General features: G+C 36.6%; 3 protein-coding genes across 9 annotated transcripts in view; 2 read left to right on the forward strand and 1 right to left on the reverse strand.

Moving 5' to 3' along the window:
* Positions 1-525: 525 nt before the first annotated feature.
* On the reverse strand, positions 526-3,358 carry pfdn2 (prefoldin subunit 2). Its single transcript, XM_007238391.4, has 4 exons — positions 3,221-3,358; positions 1,916-2,004; positions 1,650-1,773; positions 526-1,554 (listed from the first exon to the last, which is right to left on the reverse strand). Exons 1-4 carry the CDS (start codon positions 3,281-3,283, stop codon positions 1,366-1,368), a joined length of 465 nt encoding a protein of 154 aa, XP_007238453.1. The 5' UTR covers positions 3,284-3,358; the 3' UTR covers positions 526-1,365.
* A 1,117-nt stretch (positions 3,359-4,475) lies between these two features.
* Positions 4,476-10,363, forward strand: nit1 (nitrilase 1). Of its 3 annotated transcripts, none has more exons than XM_007238392.4 (6): positions 4,476-4,914; positions 6,093-6,323; positions 6,666-6,769; positions 8,275-8,411; positions 8,512-8,637; positions 9,469-10,363. In XM_007238392.4, the coding sequence occupies exons 1-6, from the start codon at positions 4,817-4,819 to the stop codon at positions 9,727-9,729; spliced, it is 957 nt and encodes a 318-aa protein (XP_007238454.1). In that variant the 5' UTR covers positions 4,476-4,816; the 3' UTR covers positions 9,730-10,363. The 3 variants fall into 3 exon arrangements, with proteins under 3 accessions (XP_007238454.1, XP_022533804.1, XP_022533805.1); XM_022678083.2 differs by lacking the exon at positions 4,476-4,914 and adding an exon at positions 5,214-5,362; XM_022678084.2 differs by lacking the exon at positions 4,476-4,914 and adding an exon at positions 5,218-5,391.
* A 1,429-nt stretch (positions 10,364-11,792) lies between these two features.
* Positions 11,793-17,744, forward strand: part of clcn3 (chloride channel 3) — a 57,232-nt gene continuing 51,280 nt past the window's right edge. For 3 of the 5 annotated variants that reach the window (XM_007238393.4, XM_049482916.1, XM_007238396.4), the window contains exon 1: positions 11,794-11,970. The gene's annotated coding sequence lies outside the window, so the exon portion shown is untranslated. Of the gene's footprint in view, positions 11,971-17,744 lie in introns of all 5 variants that reach the window. The other 2 variants (XM_022678082.2, XM_007238395.4) reach the window with 2 other exon arrangements.

Genomic DNA, 17,744 nt, shown 5'->3' on the forward strand with positions numbered 1-17,744 from the left:
GAACACTGCCTAAGGTGCCCTAGAAATGAAACAGTTTTTGTTGGTACAGCTGAATAATAAGAGTTTGGTACATGGAGGTAACATGAAGGCAAAAGAACAACTTATCAGTTGAGCCTATTTTCTATGAATTAGTCATCTACGTGTACATAAGTGTGCATGATTTTCTTTTCAGGTTTATTGCAATTTGGTGCAATCAGGTTTGGTGCTATTGTTCCGATATTCTGTAATTCTATCTGACTGCTTTGCTGTCAAGACTCCTGGATGTAATTATGAAACAGAATTTGGATGAAAATAATTTAATTTTTTTTTTCAATTAATTTAAATTCAGATTTTTGGTTTCAAATTAAGTTTTATAATGGCTACTGTGCCTGACAAGGAGCTGTAATTTCCTGCTCCTCATTCATTCAGTCTATTTACCTGGAAGTACCACAAACCTGTGCAACTAACAATATTTTGGTTTATTTTGACAACCCTTACTGCTATTTAGGTGAAACATGAACTATATAATTATAGAAGAAAAAAGTCTTTGCTTGTATTTTTTTTATTCATTAACCAAAACAACAGAAAATAGAAAACAAAAGGCTTCTTTGACACAAGTACAGTTTTAACAAGTGAGGAAGTAGAGCTGTGCGCCACTTTGAGAGTCCAATCAAGTGTAGACTGGTCATTGAAAATCTTCTGTCCTACCCCTGACCAAGGCAACATTACCTAAACTATTGTATTCTTTACTTTAGCAGCAAAAGAAAGTCAAAATGAAGCCTCAAAAGCCTTAGAGAAAATATGCCTCCTGACATGGACACAGAGCTCCATGTACAGTCACATACAAACAGTGATATTGTAAACCTTTAGCTCCATGGCATATTATATTAGAGCAGTGGATTCTTTATCTTTTACTTACTGACCACAAGTGCCCATTTGAGAGTATCAATTGCCTCAAAGCAAGAAAACAGCTTTAATCTATGCAACATTCATTAGAATATGAAAGGCAATTTCTTAGTCAGCACTGGTATCTATATAACACCATGTTGCAGTCATATTTTAGGTGTGCTTAAGCAACATGGACTTTGCGTTTATCCTGTGACCGACTGAAAGTATTTCTAAAAAACAAGGATTTAGAGGATTCCTCTACTCAGTGTTTAAATTTTCATGACAACTGTATAATTCTGGAAGACGAAAAAAAAAAAAAAAAAGCCAGGTCAGCTGTGGTGTGCTGTCTTGTTAGGTGTAACTCAAGGGACTTTTGACTTCGCAATGTTTGGAATATACAAAATTCACTTGAAAAATTGTGTATTTCCACAATATTCAGGCTCTCTTAAACTCAAATGCCATTCAGAACAATTCTATACCAGCTAACAACTAAACATACTAGGACACAAGTACTCCAGCTCCACTCTTAGACCCGGCTCCTTCACTCTCTTTGGATTGACTGGTGTTGCCTTTGCCCTGTCTGTCGTCTTCGCTAACCAGCCTAATGTTGTAACGTTCCCGGTATTCTGTCAGTTCTCGTCCTTTTGTCTGCATCTGTGTATTGAGCGTCTCGACAATCTTTGATATCTGTCAGAAAAGGAGAAAAAAAAAGCTTAAAATCCATTTCACTCTCCGTTATCCACTGACACAGACTGTGCATTCATTATATCACAACATATCACCTGTTCTTTATTGTTTTCCAATGCAGGCAGAACTTCTTTAACCGTCCTCTCCACAAGCACACCTCCAACTAGGCGATAGCACTTCCGTGTGGGGTCTACTTCCTTCAGGGTGTCGATAACCAGGCTAAAGAGGGACACTCAAATTAATGATCATATTACACAATATTACATACAAAATAACTCTAAATGACCAGCCCAGTGAACTGAACAAACAGATTAGATTTTGACTGTCCACAAATAAGACAAATTGAACTGTGTGGAAAAACCTGTGTTCATTGATCTCCATCTCCAGCTCAGCAGACTTTGCAGCCATACTGCGCTGCTCCTGCCGCATCCTCTGGAATGTTGCCACCACCTGTCACAGAAACACATTTTGATGACAACAGATTCATGACATCACACTGCTGTCAGTAGATGTCTGAAGTTATTACAATGGTTCACAGTCTCAGGTTAGAACTTAACCTATTGTAATTAATATACTCAATATACTATTTATTATTAGCCATATGCTGAATCTTACAACTTCGTCTACAATATAACCCTTTGGCATATATTATTCATTCACAAAAAGAAATGAAAAAAATAAAAAATAAATAAATAAATAAATAATACTATGTTTACACAGCATGTCAGTGGATCTTTTAAGATGAGTCCTATATGTACGGCTGTGTGAACAGCCACTTCAAAATGTAGTACTGAACCCAATCAACATACATTAGATATAAAAGCTTATATCTTTAAGAGGGAGGTGAACATCAATTTAGTTACGTACTGGGGCTTCTATGCGGTATTATGTTAAATGTTTAAGTCACAGTTATGAGATGTGAAGTCATAATTTTGATACTAAGTCATAGTTATGAGATACAAAATCATAATTCTGAAAAACTAAGTAATTATTACAAAAAGTAAGTCATAATTACGAGAAAGTAAGTTGTGATTTTGAGATACTACTTCAACTATGAGATGCTAAGATAATGCTAAGATTCGAGATACTTAGTCATGATTACAAGATATTAAGTCACAGGGTATTCTCTCATAAATAGGACTTAGTAGCTCATTAATATGGCTTAGAGGAGGACCCTCATTTTCTTTCAAAATATATTTATTTTATTAAATATATATTTGTTTTATTCAGTTATTTTGGTTGTTGCGTTCCCTGCTCTGCAGTGACAGTCAGTCTATAACTCAGACTCCACATGGTTGTCTGGCAGGAATAGCTCCTCCTTTATGCTCACACAGCTCATTCCTTATTCACACTGAAGGCGTCTAGAAGAAAGCAGAACTACTAGCTAACCTTCTCAGCTCCACTAAACCTGATAATTACCTGATTGTAATAAAAGAAAACACCCAACAAAACAATACAAAATTCCTACATTCCCCAAACACCATTTTTAAAGAGTTTGTGATCTAAAAATGGTGTTCATCTGCAGCTTCAAACGGCACACGCCTCCGCCCGCTAGCGTGCTGTTAGCTTATTGCGCACAAACTCAGCCTCGATTGACCATCTGTGCGCCTGAACACATCAAATTAAACCTCCCGGTGTGTGTAAAGGGTTTTTTTCCGAGCACTACCTGCTCCGGAGAGGGTGTAGCCTGCTTTCCTCCACTTTTTCCCCCGCTGCTGTTCGCTGCCATGTTGAAATGAATCGCTGTAGCTGTGAGGACCCTTAGCTAAGCTACATCAGAGCCGGTGTCCTGTAGAGTTGTGCTACCTTGTCAAATCGTGCTACCCTAGTGTATATTTAAACGTAATAATCCAAAAATTAAAAAGCCTTTAGGAAATATATTTGGATAAGCTAAAAAAGAAATGAGACATGATTAGTTATTAGATAAATATATTTTTGTATTTTGTATTTTTAATTGCTTATTATTGCTATTTTTATCCCTTGCTGTTTACATTTTTGTATCACTCAGACAAAGAATAACATTGAGTTTGCGCTTAAAATAAAAGTCATAAATCATAAATACGTGAAAATAGTACAAAAAATCGGGGTCCGCACTGGTGGTAAGAAGCATATATCGACGGGTAGCACAACTCGACAGAACACCTGGACATGCAGAGCCTCCCACCCCATTTCTCCCCCGTTGTATCAAAACATGACCGCTAGAAGAAACCCGCGAGGGAGTCCTCAATGAATGGGGGTGAATGGAGCTAAACGGCTAAAAACTCTAAGTTAAAATATTGTCTGTACACTTAACCGGAATCTTTCTTTAATTTTAGAAAGTATAATAAAGCATTTAGCTTAAAAGGCAAATAAAACGTACAAATTCAATAATATTTTAAACAGCAAACGATTTTGGACAGCAGAGACGCTAGCATTACTGCTTCTCTGTTGCTAGCTAGTTGGTGAGCTGGAAAATGTTGGAAATACAGCCAGAGCCAATTCACGTTAAAAAGACTTACAACTGCAGTTAAAAGTTTTTAAAACTAAAATAAAAGTTTTACTTTTACTAACTAAAATAAATTAAAAAAACTCATTATTTTTGTATGATACTAAGCCATTGTTTTGAGATACTAAAGTAATTGTCTTGAGATACTAAGTAATTATTTTGAGATATTAAGTGTTTATTCTGATGTACTAAGTGAATATTTTGAGATACTACATTGTTATTTTGAGATAATAGTTAATGGCATATTGGTTGTTGTTAATGTCTCTTTGATATCTCAAAATAATAAATTAGTAGCTCAAAATGATAATTTTCAAAAAAAAAAAAAAAAATATTGCAGTGGTCCCTCTGGTGGTGTAAAAACCCAGAAAACCAGAAGCCATTCTTAAGTGAGTAGTCTCCTCTCTATACATTCTGTGGCTACATGAGAAACAGGGCTGTCCACCGAGAACGCCTGTATACACAGCTAACTAGAAAACCAGAAAGTGCAGTTATAGCTGTGTATGTCATCTGTGTGTGGATTTTTAAAACAGATGTTATTAAGAATGCATGTAGCTGCTAATCCCTCTATTGTTTTAATCTGTTGTAGATAGGTTATCTGGTTTGTTACCTGGTTTTGACAAGATGTTGCCTGCTGAGGTCAAAGTAAGGCTGTCTGTTGTAAATATGTCAACAAGGCAGCGGTAGAGAGCTAGCTAACGTTTAATCCACGTTTTTTTAACTGGCTATCTAATAAAGTCAAAGTACACGTAGTTAAACACCATCTGAACACGCCTGTTCATGTCGGGCATGATTCTGTGCAGAACACTGAAGAAAGTGCTTTTTATACCAAAGTGCCATCTGTTGTGGAGATCTCAGGCTGGTAGGAATCAACTCAGGTGAGTTAGGCAGATTAGCTATTTATTAATATTGTTAACAATGGCTTTATTGTGATTCTTTGCATTTTTTAATGCATTGTATTTGTTTATTAACCCTTTAATTACGTACAAGTTAATTTAAGCTAGCTAAAAAAATCTCATGGCTTACATAAATTAAAGAACACCAAGGGGTGCGCATTACAATACGCAATGTGAGTTTATATTATTTATTTGCATTTACAAGTCCTGACTGCGTTTTTGAACGCAGCTTCTGGCTGCACGCCCCCTGTTGCTAAGCAACCGAATCGCATTAAAGGGGCACTAAACCCCCCTGAGCTCAAATTTAAAAAAGGCTGAAAAAATAGCAGGGGTAGTTTGGAAGGGACACTTGGTGATGTATGGGTTTAGAAGGGGAGCATGAGAAAGAGCTGATTGGCTGGGCTGCAGCAGCAGTGTGCCTCTGATAGCGGTAAGACCCAGATGGTTGGATGTAAGCAGGTGGGCAATATTATTGATTGACTGATCTGCATATTGTGATCTGCATATTGTGAAGGAACACTTTTCAGCTTTTAATAAAAATAAGGTTAAGGGTTTAGTAGCTCTTTAGTGGTATACGGTACCAAGTCAATACAGGGCCAATATCGCCAGTACCTATACCAATACTTTTTTATCAAATAATAAAGCAGCTTAGTGGCATAGTTACTTTTATATAGGATAGAGCAGAGTGTTATGGGTAATGAAGTGAATCTAAATTATTTAGCTATGCTAAATATAAATATGTTTTCATGAACAGTAAATTATATGTTTTGTTTTGTTGTTAATTTTTCAATTATGTGCATTTTAAGACCCAGGGCAACACAGCTTCAAACTGATAAATATGTATTTTTTTTCTGTTGTCATTAAATACCAATCCATAATTTGATATACTAAGTTATATACTAAACAGAACACAGGAAACCTTAAAAAAACAAATAGAGACTCTCAATGTGAGACACCAGAATGAACAGTTGAATAGACCTTTGGGATAATCATTAACAAATTGGTGAAATTTATTCAGGTGATTCAGGTGTTGCAACTACCACTTATAAGGACATTTTGTATTTACTAGATGCAGTTAATAGCTCAGAACCAGTCAACAATCAGTAACCATTCTGTTTTTTTTTTTCTTTGTCACATACTAATGTGTTTTTTTTTTTCAGGATGGCCTCATCACATCCTGTGGCAGCTGTTTGTCAGATGACCTCCACCCCAGATAAAGAGGCCAACTTTACCACATGCGAACGTTTGGTCAAGCAGGCCAAAGAAGGCAGGGCCAGCATGGTATTCCTACCTGAAGGTTTTGATTACATTGGCTCCAGTCGAGAAGAGACATTACAGCTGTCTGAAAGCCTACAGGGAGACACCATCAGCAGATATACCAAGCTAGCCAAGTGAGTGCACCTGAGACCCCTTTCCCTAAAGATCTTGAATTTGATTTTTTATTTTAAGAGTCTACATTATTATATAAAAAACAGGTACTATTTATATAAAACACATTCACTCTATGGTTAAAGTTCACACATGTGGACTTGAACTGGGATAATATAATTTGTTTTAATTATTTGACTACATTTCACAACAATGGACACATTTTAAATATGATCACCCAATGACTGTAGAAAAGCAAGGACAGCACAGCATCTCTCAAAAGTGAAGCAAGCACAGGTCTACCACCTTTGCCACCACATGTGCTCTGTTGTTCTCCCTGTAAAAACAGTTTCTGTTTCTCTTAGGGAGCTGAATGTTTGGCTTTCTCTGGGAGGTTTCCATGAGAGAGGGCACGACTGGGAAAATGACAGAAGGATCTATAACAGTCATGTTATCATTAATGAACAAGGTACCACACACCTATACAAAATACAAAAGGGGTGATCATACCAATGTCTGAGTTATATTTTAAAAAATCTAGAATATATGATCATTTTTTACCTCAGCTTTAAAACTTAAAAGTTTAAGGAGAAAGATTAGATTTTCACGCACAGATTCATAGCACAATACACACCACTAGATGGCCTATGTGGTGTCAGTACCTGCTAACAATGATTGCTTTTGATTACTATTGCACATTTACAATTTAAAGATTATTTTAGGGCCTCCCTTTTCAGGACCTCCCTATTATGCAGCAACAGAAAAGTGGATGTAAAACATGCTTTCATGTGTTTAGAATTTTTTAAAATCTGAATCAGAGATACTCTAGTTTTTTCACACTATCTGGTGCATCATTATGTAATCAGAAATTAATTTTAACACCTCAGAGTCCAAACCAGAATCTGAAACAATTTTAATATGTTTGGAACATTGTATACATTTGGTGCAATTAGTTTTTATTTTACACTGAAGTTTTAGCAAGCATGCTAAAGAACTTTGATACAGTTCTTTTATAGGTGTTTTGACATGCACATCACACAGAAAAGGTTGTGTAACAGATTATCATCAGATTCCTTTAATTCCTCTTTATAAATAAGGGTTAATCTACAGTTGCAGTAGGTCACAAGAGTAATCTATACCCATGTACCCATACTGCTGTGTGACAGACATGCACATAAAGGAGGGTCAGATTTTGACACAACACCCTTTCTGTTTCATCTTCTGTTGTTTAGTGATGAATGATGATAGCCTATTTTAACATCCTGTAATTGGTCGGAATGTCCAAACAATCTTTAAAATTTTCACACTGTAGACAAACCCAACCACTGTTCAGTTGATCTGGTCCAAGACCACCTTTTGTGGACAGACCACCAAATTGTATTTCTTTGGTCTGGTCCAAAAATATGTGTAACAAAAAATGCCTCAAAAAAAAGTAATTACATTTCAAGATGTAATAATTAATAATTGTTAATAAATTATTATTTTTTTTTATTAATAATAAAATAATAAGGTAAAAAAGAAGGTAGTAAAAAAGGAAAAATAAATTACATAGTTATTGATTAATCTTATAGTTATAATCCATGGTAGATTATTGATGGCCAGGGTAATCTATTGTGGCAACCCTTCTAAAACATGCAGGGCGGAGGTAGTGCGGGTTAATGTTTATAATACTGTGTAAGCTTTCATTTTTTAATTAAGAAATGTAGAGCTGAATAGAACAGTCCAGTCACAACATGCTATTAGCATTATTAAATTAATAAACCATTTTAATGAACAATTACCTATCATCCTCTAGCATTATCCTTTCCTGCAATATACTGTTTTTATCAGTACTGCCCAAGAATAAGGCCTGGTCTGGTACAGAGAGCCATGCATCTACACACATCTACATCTCTTTGCCATATCTAACATAACAAACAAAAAAACCTTTGGCCAGATTTGCAGTTCATTGCCTTTCTTGTGCTTTATCTACAGGTGGGATTGTGTCGGTGTACAGGAAAGGTCACCTGTTTGATGTGGAGTTGGCGAATAGAGGTGTGTCTCTAAAAGAGAGTGCTTTCACTATTCCTGGGCCGAGTTTAGTGCCTCCTGTTGAAACACCCGTTGGAAAGGTACGGCAGTCGAGTCTCTGTATGAAGGTTTAAGTGTTTAAAGTGTTTGTGTTGTGTATTAACCAGCATTAGTATTAGTACCTGTTAAATGGTTCTATAGGTGGGACTGGGTATCTGTTATGATCTGCGTTTCCCTGAGTTGTCGCTGGCTCTTCAGAGGCAAGGGGCGGAGATCCTGACTTATCCATCAGCGTTTACTGTGGCAACTGGAGCCGCTCACTGGGAGGTGAGACACAAAGTTAAAACGAGTGTTACAGAAGCTTTATTGGTTCCTTGAGCTGTTTTTATTTGTTTTCTTAATCAGGTCTTCAAACAACAGACAGCGTAGGGTGGAATACAAAAATTACATAAACTGTGCGTTTATTCATGTTTTGTCATTTATTTAATCCACCATTGTTTTTATAGACATACTCCTTGTAGCATTTGGTAAAAATGAGTAATGTGTTCAATAAAAGCTATTTAATTCTGATACACAAATGGAATTGCTGTTCCAAACCTGAATACTGTGCTTCCAAGAGGTTAAAAAAATCAGTTTGACCAGAGGAGATACAATTTTACTCATCTCATTTTTTTTACAATCTTAAATATGCAATATTAACGGTATTAATTACTTATTAACGCTTTTTGACAGATGAATATCAGTCTTACATGACCTCCAAACATGGTTTGAGTAATCCAATCGTAATCTTGAGGGTCTTGAAGGTGTTTAGCCCTGGCGATCAGACATACAGGGGCATTTTCCCAAACAATGATTAAGCCTAATTGTAGACTAGATTTTTCTTTCAACTGAAAATCTCTATTCACAATCATGTGTAGTCCAATACTAGGCTTAATCCCTGTCTGGGAAACTGCACAGAGGTGAACTAAATTGATGCTCTAAAATATGCAGACTATTTTATTTTTGGCTTTTATTTTTTAACAAGTTTTATTCATATATTGTTACTAGAAAATCAACAGAATAAGTGATTTGAGCATGATTGCCCAAACTATTGCAAGAGATTCAGTGAAATGTGTTTAGATAGAGAAACAGCCTCACATTATTCTCTCTTGTTTCCAGGTGCTTTTGCGAGCCAGAGCCATTGAAACACAGTGTTTTGTTTTGGCTGCAGCACAAGTTGGAGCTCACCATGCAAAACGTTCATCATATGGCCATGCGCTAGCAGTGGATCCATGGGGTGTGGTCATGGGGGACTGTGGGGGGACAGAGGGTGGCGTGGCTTTGGTGGAGATTAACCTGCAGAGACTACAGGACACTAGAAGGGACATGCCGGTCCAACAGCACAAGAGGCAGAGCGAGTACTACTGTGGTCTGGATTAAACTGAGATGGACAGCGTATCTACAAAGGATGTTGAATATGGTTAAAGATGGAGTTGGGAATACCATGTAATTTTTTGTGGACCAGTTATGCATCATACACTGTATGTCCAGATGTTTGTGAACACCCCTTCTAATCAATGCATTCAGCTAATTGAAGTTAAACCTATTGCTGCACAGATGTGCAAATGCACACCCAGCTTGTGTAGTTTTTTTTTTATAGAAGTATTTCTAGAGAATATAACTCACTTGAGCAGATAAACTTGAACCTTTTGGCATCACATCTAATGCCAGACATGGGCTAGTGAAATATAAAGCCCTCAACTGTGGAGCAGTGCAGCTGTGTTCTGTGGAACGATGATGCCCCATCCAATACTTTTGGGATAGGTTGGGGACTTGTGAATGAAATGTGAATGGAAAGCTGAGACAGTTACTCCAACAAAAGCAGAATATACTCTTTTCACTGCGGTTGAATTTGTGAATGTTTTTTTTTTTTCAGGAATTTGGAGATAAATTATGTCATACACACCCAACTATGAATGAGATGGGATTTGGTTTTACATCTGAACGGTAGTTATAGTCCTGTGGGGGTTGATGCTTTTCAATAAAATATTATTCAGTAAAATGGAAATACTAATGAACAGATGTTATGACTTCCTCCCTCATAATCAATACTGCATGTTCAGCTCACCAACACCCCAGCATTCTTAGATCTGAGCTTCACACATTCAGTTCCCATTTTAGAAAGAGAAAGAAGGAGAGGAGGGGGAGGGAGGTAGAGATGTGAGACACAAAATAGGAGGTGGGAAGAGTAAGATGAGATGTAAAAGACATGGGACATGGAAGAGAAGGGGGTGAGGCAAAAGGAGACAGAAATAGAAGGAGCGAGTGAGAGAAACAAAGGATGCAGATGAAACTTAGAGAGTCAGAAGAGTGAGACAGGAAAGAGGGACTGATGTATGAGAGTATGGGAGACTGGAAGGTGAGATTGAGATAGAAAGGCTCTGGGAAAGAGCCTGTATAAGAAAGAGAGGTATAAGAGGTATAAGAAAGAGAGACAAAAGAGGGGATGTAGGAGAAAGTAAGACAAAAAAAGAGGAGTAAAGTAAGAGTGAGACTAAAACTGAGAGACACAAACAAAGAGAGGGGATGAGGGAGAGAAATAGAGAGGATGTGGGAGAGAGCACAAAAAGTTGGAAGAGAGACACTAAAAGGTAATGGATATAGAAGGCATTAAGAGAGATGGGAGAGTGGGACAGAAAGTGAGGGAAAGTGAGAGAAAGAGATGGGAGGGTGAGAGAGATGGGAAAGAGACACTGAAAAAAGATGGAAGAGAGGGGATGTGGAAGAGAGTAAAAGATGGGAGAGACAGAAAAGGATGAAAGAGAGGATGTGGAATGTAGAAGAGAGAGAGAGATGGGAGAGTGGGACAGAAATGGAAGGAAAAATGAAGAAAGTGATGGAAGATTAATAGAAATGGAAGGGTGACAGAAAAAGAGATGGGAGAGGGAATGTGAGAGAGAAAAATAGATGAAAAAGGATGTGGGAGAGAGTGAGAGAGGTGGGAGAGAGACAAAAAAAAGAGATGAAAGATAGAGGGGATGAGGGAGAGAGAGAAAAAGAGAAGAAACAGAGGGGATGAGGGAGAGAGTGAGAGAGATGGGAGAGAGACAGAAAAAGTGGTGAAACAGAGAGGGGATAAGGGAGAGTGTGAGAGGTGGGAGAGAGAAAAAGAGATGAAAGATAGAGGGGATGAGGGAGAGAGTGTGAGATGGGAGAGAGACAGAAAAAGAGATGAAAGATAGAGGGGATGAGGGAGAGAGTGAGAGAGATGGGAGAGAGACAGAAAAAGTGGTGAAAGAGAGGGGATGAGTGAGAGAGATGGGAGAGACAGAAAAAGAGATGAAATATAGAGGGAATGAGGGAGAGATGGGAGAGAAACAGAAAAAGAGATGAAACAAAGAGGGAATGAGGGAGAGAGTGAGAGACGGGAGAGAGACAGAAAAAGAGATGAAACAGAGAGGGAATGAGGGAGGGAGATAGTGAGAGAGACTGGGGCACACCGGAAGCAAACGTCACTGACACAGGAATGGGCTAAGATCATCTCAGCAGCAGCATCAGCAGCCGAACATGGCTTCTACTAAATCCTGAGAGGGTTCGTGTGTTATTAGTGTGATTATAATTTTAAAGTGGAGAAAGCATGGTGTGTTACCTCAGGGTCGGTTTCGAGGCTGTGTTATTCAGGTAAGGCGGCGCTGTGGGCTCGGCTGGGGTTGGTTAGTGTGTTTAGCAGCTGTTAGCTGTTAGCTTCTCCTCAGCTGCTCCTGAACTCTCTGAGGGCTTTTTTTAATGAAGATAACCTCGATTTTACACTAACCTTCACATCTAAAACACCTGAGTCTGATTAATGACCGGGTCCAGGAGCTCCTGAACACCGCTGGCTGAGTGTTTGTTTGTGCTGTTGTTTATGAAGCTAGTTGTAGCTAGGTTAGGTTAAGTGTTGTTGTTTATCTAATACTCGTTTGTAGCTAAATGTGACTTTCGTCCGCTCTGTGTTCAGTCAGGCCTCCTCGTTCACACAGGTGTGAAATATAGCCGGTTAAAACCCGTATTATAGCGTTATTTCTGTTTCTGTCTGTTTAATATGAAACGGTAACTGTTAACTATGTCGTATCGTTTTCATGTAGTAGTTAAGCACTGGAGTTACGCGGTTTGTCTTTATACAGGTGTTCCCTCGTGAAATATATTAATTCTTGAATCTAAACTTAGTAGTAGGTAGACGATATGGCCTTAAAAATAATATCACGATAATTTATGGAATTTTTGCTATAGCGATACTTTTAGCGATATGACAAAACACTGAAATAAAAAAAAGTATTTTAATAATACGCTACTGAAACAGAATGAAAATTACATTTTATTATTGCATATCACATGATATTACACACCCCTAACTGAGATATTAAAAAATATAAGTATTTTATCAGATTTCTAACAGAAGACAATGATCCAGAATGTCATGATACTAATAATGCACTGCATATATCCTGGATTAAAGTAAAATAAATGATACTGGACAGATATAATATGTCTCTAGTATATATATAACGTGAAATAAGAACAGTGTGAATTTTTTTTGTGCTGAAAACAGCAAAGAAGTAGTACCCTGATGTGATAATTAGGGGTGGGTGATATGGCACGATATTTCAGTTTATAATATCGTTCACGATATTCAAAAATGTTTATGATATTATTTTTTACAATACAACATGACACACCCCTTCTTAAAAAGCATTAAATGTATGTTTAAATTAGGTAAAAAGTACTAAACGTATGTTTTAAATTTAATATACCAATTTAATATAAAAATACACATTGAATATACTTTTTCTGTATTTTTCATAAAATGTATTTTTATACAATAGGCTTCAAATTATACAGTGTGGTGACCGAATATATAAATATGTTTTGGCGTTAAATACTTTAAAAAAAGTGCACTTTAGTTTTTTTCAGTAGCTTTAAAGTGTACACAATATGTGCATCAATACGCAAAGAAGTACATTTAGAACATACTTCAAGTGTATTAAAATTATGCTTAAGTTCGCAGAAGTTATACGAATTAAAATCACTTAAAAGCACAGCCTAATGCTTCTACGTTGTATTTAAATATAGCTGAATTACAATTGAAATATACTTAAGTTGCCATAAGTACGTATTCATTTTAGTGTTAAAAGTATGTATTTTTTCATGTTAGGTATACTTACAAAATATACTTAAATGCAAGGGTTGTTACAAATTGATAAGGTGCACACCTTGTTTGTTTTATCACACCTTGTTTGTTTTATCACACCTTGTTTGTTTTACCAAACCTTGTGTCTGTGTTTTTACGTTTTTACATAGATAATTGCTAGATAGAAGCCTTGTCTTCACTTTATTATGGAGCAACACATTTAAAACAAATTATTTCACACGTTACATAAAATACAGAACTTATTCGCTCATAATTACGTTTATATAGCACCTTTTTGCATTGAGCACTGAGGAGTTGACCCAGCAGAGAGTGCCAATCCATATCTGGGCATACAGTCATACATACTTACACACAGTGGACAATTTATTGGACTGTGGGAGGAAACTCACACAGACACAAGGAGAACATGGAAACTCCACTCAGATAGGGACTTGAATCCAAGCTCCTAGTGCTGGGAGGCAAATGTGCTAACCACCAAACCACCCTGCCCCTTACAGTGCTCTCTTAGGGCTGAGTGGACTAGTTCACTAGCTAGTTATCTAGTTTATAACACTATTTAAAGTTATTAAGACCAATTCTTTAAAGTTTCAAAATACATACAAATCTTAAACCAAGATTTTGTATAAAACAATAATAGTGTATCAAAAAAAAATTAAGTAATATAACCAGAAACGTCTACCATAGTGCAATCTAAATTGCAGGATATTTACTGATTACATATGAACTGCAAACAAACAAACAAACAAACAAAAGTAAATACAGTAAATGGCTTTCAAGAAAATAGTTGTATTTGCTTAAATCAATTTTATTGGTTTCTACTGTTTTATTTTCATTAAGACCACACGCAATGGACAGAGAAGATTAGATGGGGCCCTTTAGGGAGGTTAGGTCTTTCCTTCTGTCATTGCAAACTTTGTAAAGTGTAGAAAGGAGCTTTTATTTATAAAGTACGTCAGTAAGCAAGAAGAGGAATGGAGATGTGGTCTGTCCCAGTGTTCAATTTCAATCTCTTGACCCTATATCTAGAGTTGTTAATGGTAAAATGGTGGTGTATGTAAAATATAAAACTTTTTTCTTCACTGTTCTCATAATAAGTGAATCAGTGTTATAACTACATATACTTGGCCTAGTTTATCAGACTTTTATTTAGCAGGCTTTTTTCTTTACTTTACTAAAAAATACCTTACTTCCTTAAAATTATGGATTAAAATATGGATTTTGGGATGCATGGAAACGTATATCCTTCCTCATGATGTTTTTCGTCACTCATAAGCCACAGAGAGATGTAAAGTGTGAAACAGGCCTTACAGTAGCTAAACATCTGGTTCATGATGTGTTCAGTAATTATTCAGAAACTGTTTGTAGTTTGTCATATCTATGTATACAGTAAATCAGTTTAAATTAGGTGTATTATCATTTTGGCATTGAGTATTTTATATTTGTATTGTGACAACTGTCTTTTACGTGTATGTCCACATACACCATATGGTCAAATATTCAATTTCAAATGTTCTACTTAAGTGAACCCATTGCTGACACAGAGTAAGTTCACAATAGAACTTTGCTATCCTATCTACATAATCGACATACACTGCTGCTGGGTGACATAAAGTCCCGATTTCTGAACAACAACAGTTATTTTTCTGCTACTGTTGTTTAATGAATGATTATAACCTGCATCAACCTCCTGTACTTCAATCTCAGGTCAAATGTTTGTCCTAAAGTATGGTTTGTGGCATCTTTTACACCATCTATTTTAGTTCTGAAGGTCCTGTGTGAAAACAGTAGTTAAAATTAAAAAGCTACAAAAATAAGGGTTTTTGTTTTCTATTTTTTGCACACTGTTTGAATGTCCTCAGCATTATTATGTATAGCCTAATCTCTTCAGATTGCTAACAATTAGTGTGTGCATCTATGAATTTGAGCAAGGAATAATGTCTTTTTCTGGCTTCCATCTGCCTTCCGAAGTCAGAATGCCCCTTTATAACAGGTATAAACCTAATAATCTTCAGTATAATCTGATATAGTAGAGTGAATGTTACATTTATATTCCCACTGGTGTCTTGTAGAGCCCTAATTAAATTAGAATTCATGGTTTAGAACATTTCCATGTTGCTAAAATGTAGCCAGATGTTCTCTGAATAAGTGAAGAACCGCAGTACTTCAATGTATTGAAGTGTGTATGAAAGTGGAAAGTTCTGTATAGATATCAGAGCTTATTGTATCAGTGCTTGTGGTTATTTTCTGTTACCAGTTTGATGAAAGTGCTGAGTTTGTACAAAAACACTTGTGTAACAGTGCTTGTTGCAGCAACAGAAAAAATAGAACAGTTAGTGTGCAGAAATAATGTTAGCACTCTCGGGTTTCAGTCAAAATACAGCCAAGTGAATTTTTTCTATTTAGCTACGTTTAAACAGCAGGCAAAATGTGGCCAAAATCCTATTTTCTCTCTTAATCTGATGTATATTTTAAGCTGTTCACATTGTCTTTTTATAGAAACTCATATCTAACATTTGTCTAAACTATTTGCGCTGTGCAAATGAAATGACGCGCTTCATGTGAAGTTTCGGTTTCATCCTTGCCAGAATCACAGGAGATGTGAAGGAGTTAAAGCTGTCAGCATGTTTTTGTTTTAGCCACAAACACTTCTTTGATTTGTGTGATTTATTTTTTAAATAATTTTTAAGCTTTTTATTTTCCTTTGAGCTGGAGCAAGGCCCTGAGCGGTTGTGCCATGAGCCTTCTTATATTATTGTCACAATTATTGTGTGCATTACCCACATTGCCTTCAGTGTTTGCATACATGACACTTTTTGTCCATATTGTACATTCCTAATTGGAATAGAGCTATCAGTCCAAATGTGTATGAGGTCTGTCGCTGTATTTTGCCACTGAAAACCTCCCTCACTGCTGTTGGCCTTTCCTTTTACCACCTTTTTTCTTCTCCTTGATGTAAAAGTTGCATGAATTCTGATCTGTCTGTTGCATTAAATCGGATCTGTACCAGAGTTTGTTACCAAAAACCATATTAAATTAGCCAAAATCAGAACAGCAGATTCAAGTGGCCAATGTTTTTTTTTTTTTTTTGGGCTGTTCACACTGGCACACAAATTACAAATCCATGTCACATAATATGAAAAATATTAAATCTGGGCAACCTTTTCCCGGCTGTGTGATTGTAGCCTTGTGTGTTCACTGACAATACCTGTTGATGCTGTCCACATTAAATCAGTGCAATATGATACCCCTACACCCCCCAGGACTGGAGGGAAAGTGAATCAGTCTGACAGCTTGTAATCCTGCAGCGCCAGATCTCTCGGCTCTGTAATCTCTTTACACACCTTTCTCACTCTCACCTCTCCGCTCATCAGTTGCCATGGAGACCTGTTCGTCACTCTTGATTTTAGCTGATGTCACCTCAGAGTCCAACAAGCAGATACGTGGCAGGACCTGAGTCTGCCTCTTTCAGTAATGCAGTTTCTTAAATGTGAGAAATGTGAGGGTTTTGGGATGATTCATTGAAGTTCAAAGACATAATTGAAGTTTACATTATTAGTTGTAAATATTAGAGTTTACATTAAACAAATTGAAACATAAATATAGCTAAAAACAGTGTAATTTTTTGAGCTGTTTTACGTCGGTTCTGAACCCAAATTCACACGCCCAACTTTTGTGGATTAGGGACACTATGGACATCTATGGACATCTATTTTGTATATTCTATTTTTATTGTATTCGTTTATTTTGTTATCTATTTTATCTATATATCTATTTTAACAACAGCTCTTGGATGTAAACTGGATTGTGAGATTTCACAATTTCGTTCCACCTCATGTACTACATTTGATGCGAATGACAATAAAATCTCCTTGAATCCTCCTTGTGAATGTGTGAAGTCCTCGTATTACGATATTCTTAGAGAAATATTACTACAAAAGAACCTAATACTATAAAAATACCTTATTTATATGAACACGATTTGCTGCATCTTGGCACAACTAGGGTGAAAAAGTTCACCTCTGTTTGCTAGAATAAGCTAAAGTTTGACCACATGAGTAAAACTGTCAGGGGTCAGCCACTTTCAACCTATTAGAGACTGAGGATTTGTTATTCTGCTTGCTTTGATTACAGGATGGCCCCAATTGAATTAAATGAATTGGATTTTTAATTTGATCTAAACCTGTGGCAGACGACATTTCCATTCGTTCTCAGAAGCACCGATTAGTGAGCCAAGTGCCTTGAGGCAGAGTGGGCTGCTGTTGGGTTT

The sequence above is a fragment of the Astyanax mexicanus genome, chromosome 8, assembly GCF_023375975.1.
Source record: "Astyanax mexicanus isolate ESR-SI-001 chromosome 8, AstMex3_surface, whole genome shotgun sequence".
NCBI lineage: Eukaryota > Metazoa > Chordata > Actinopteri > Characiformes > Acestrorhamphidae > Astyanax > Astyanax mexicanus.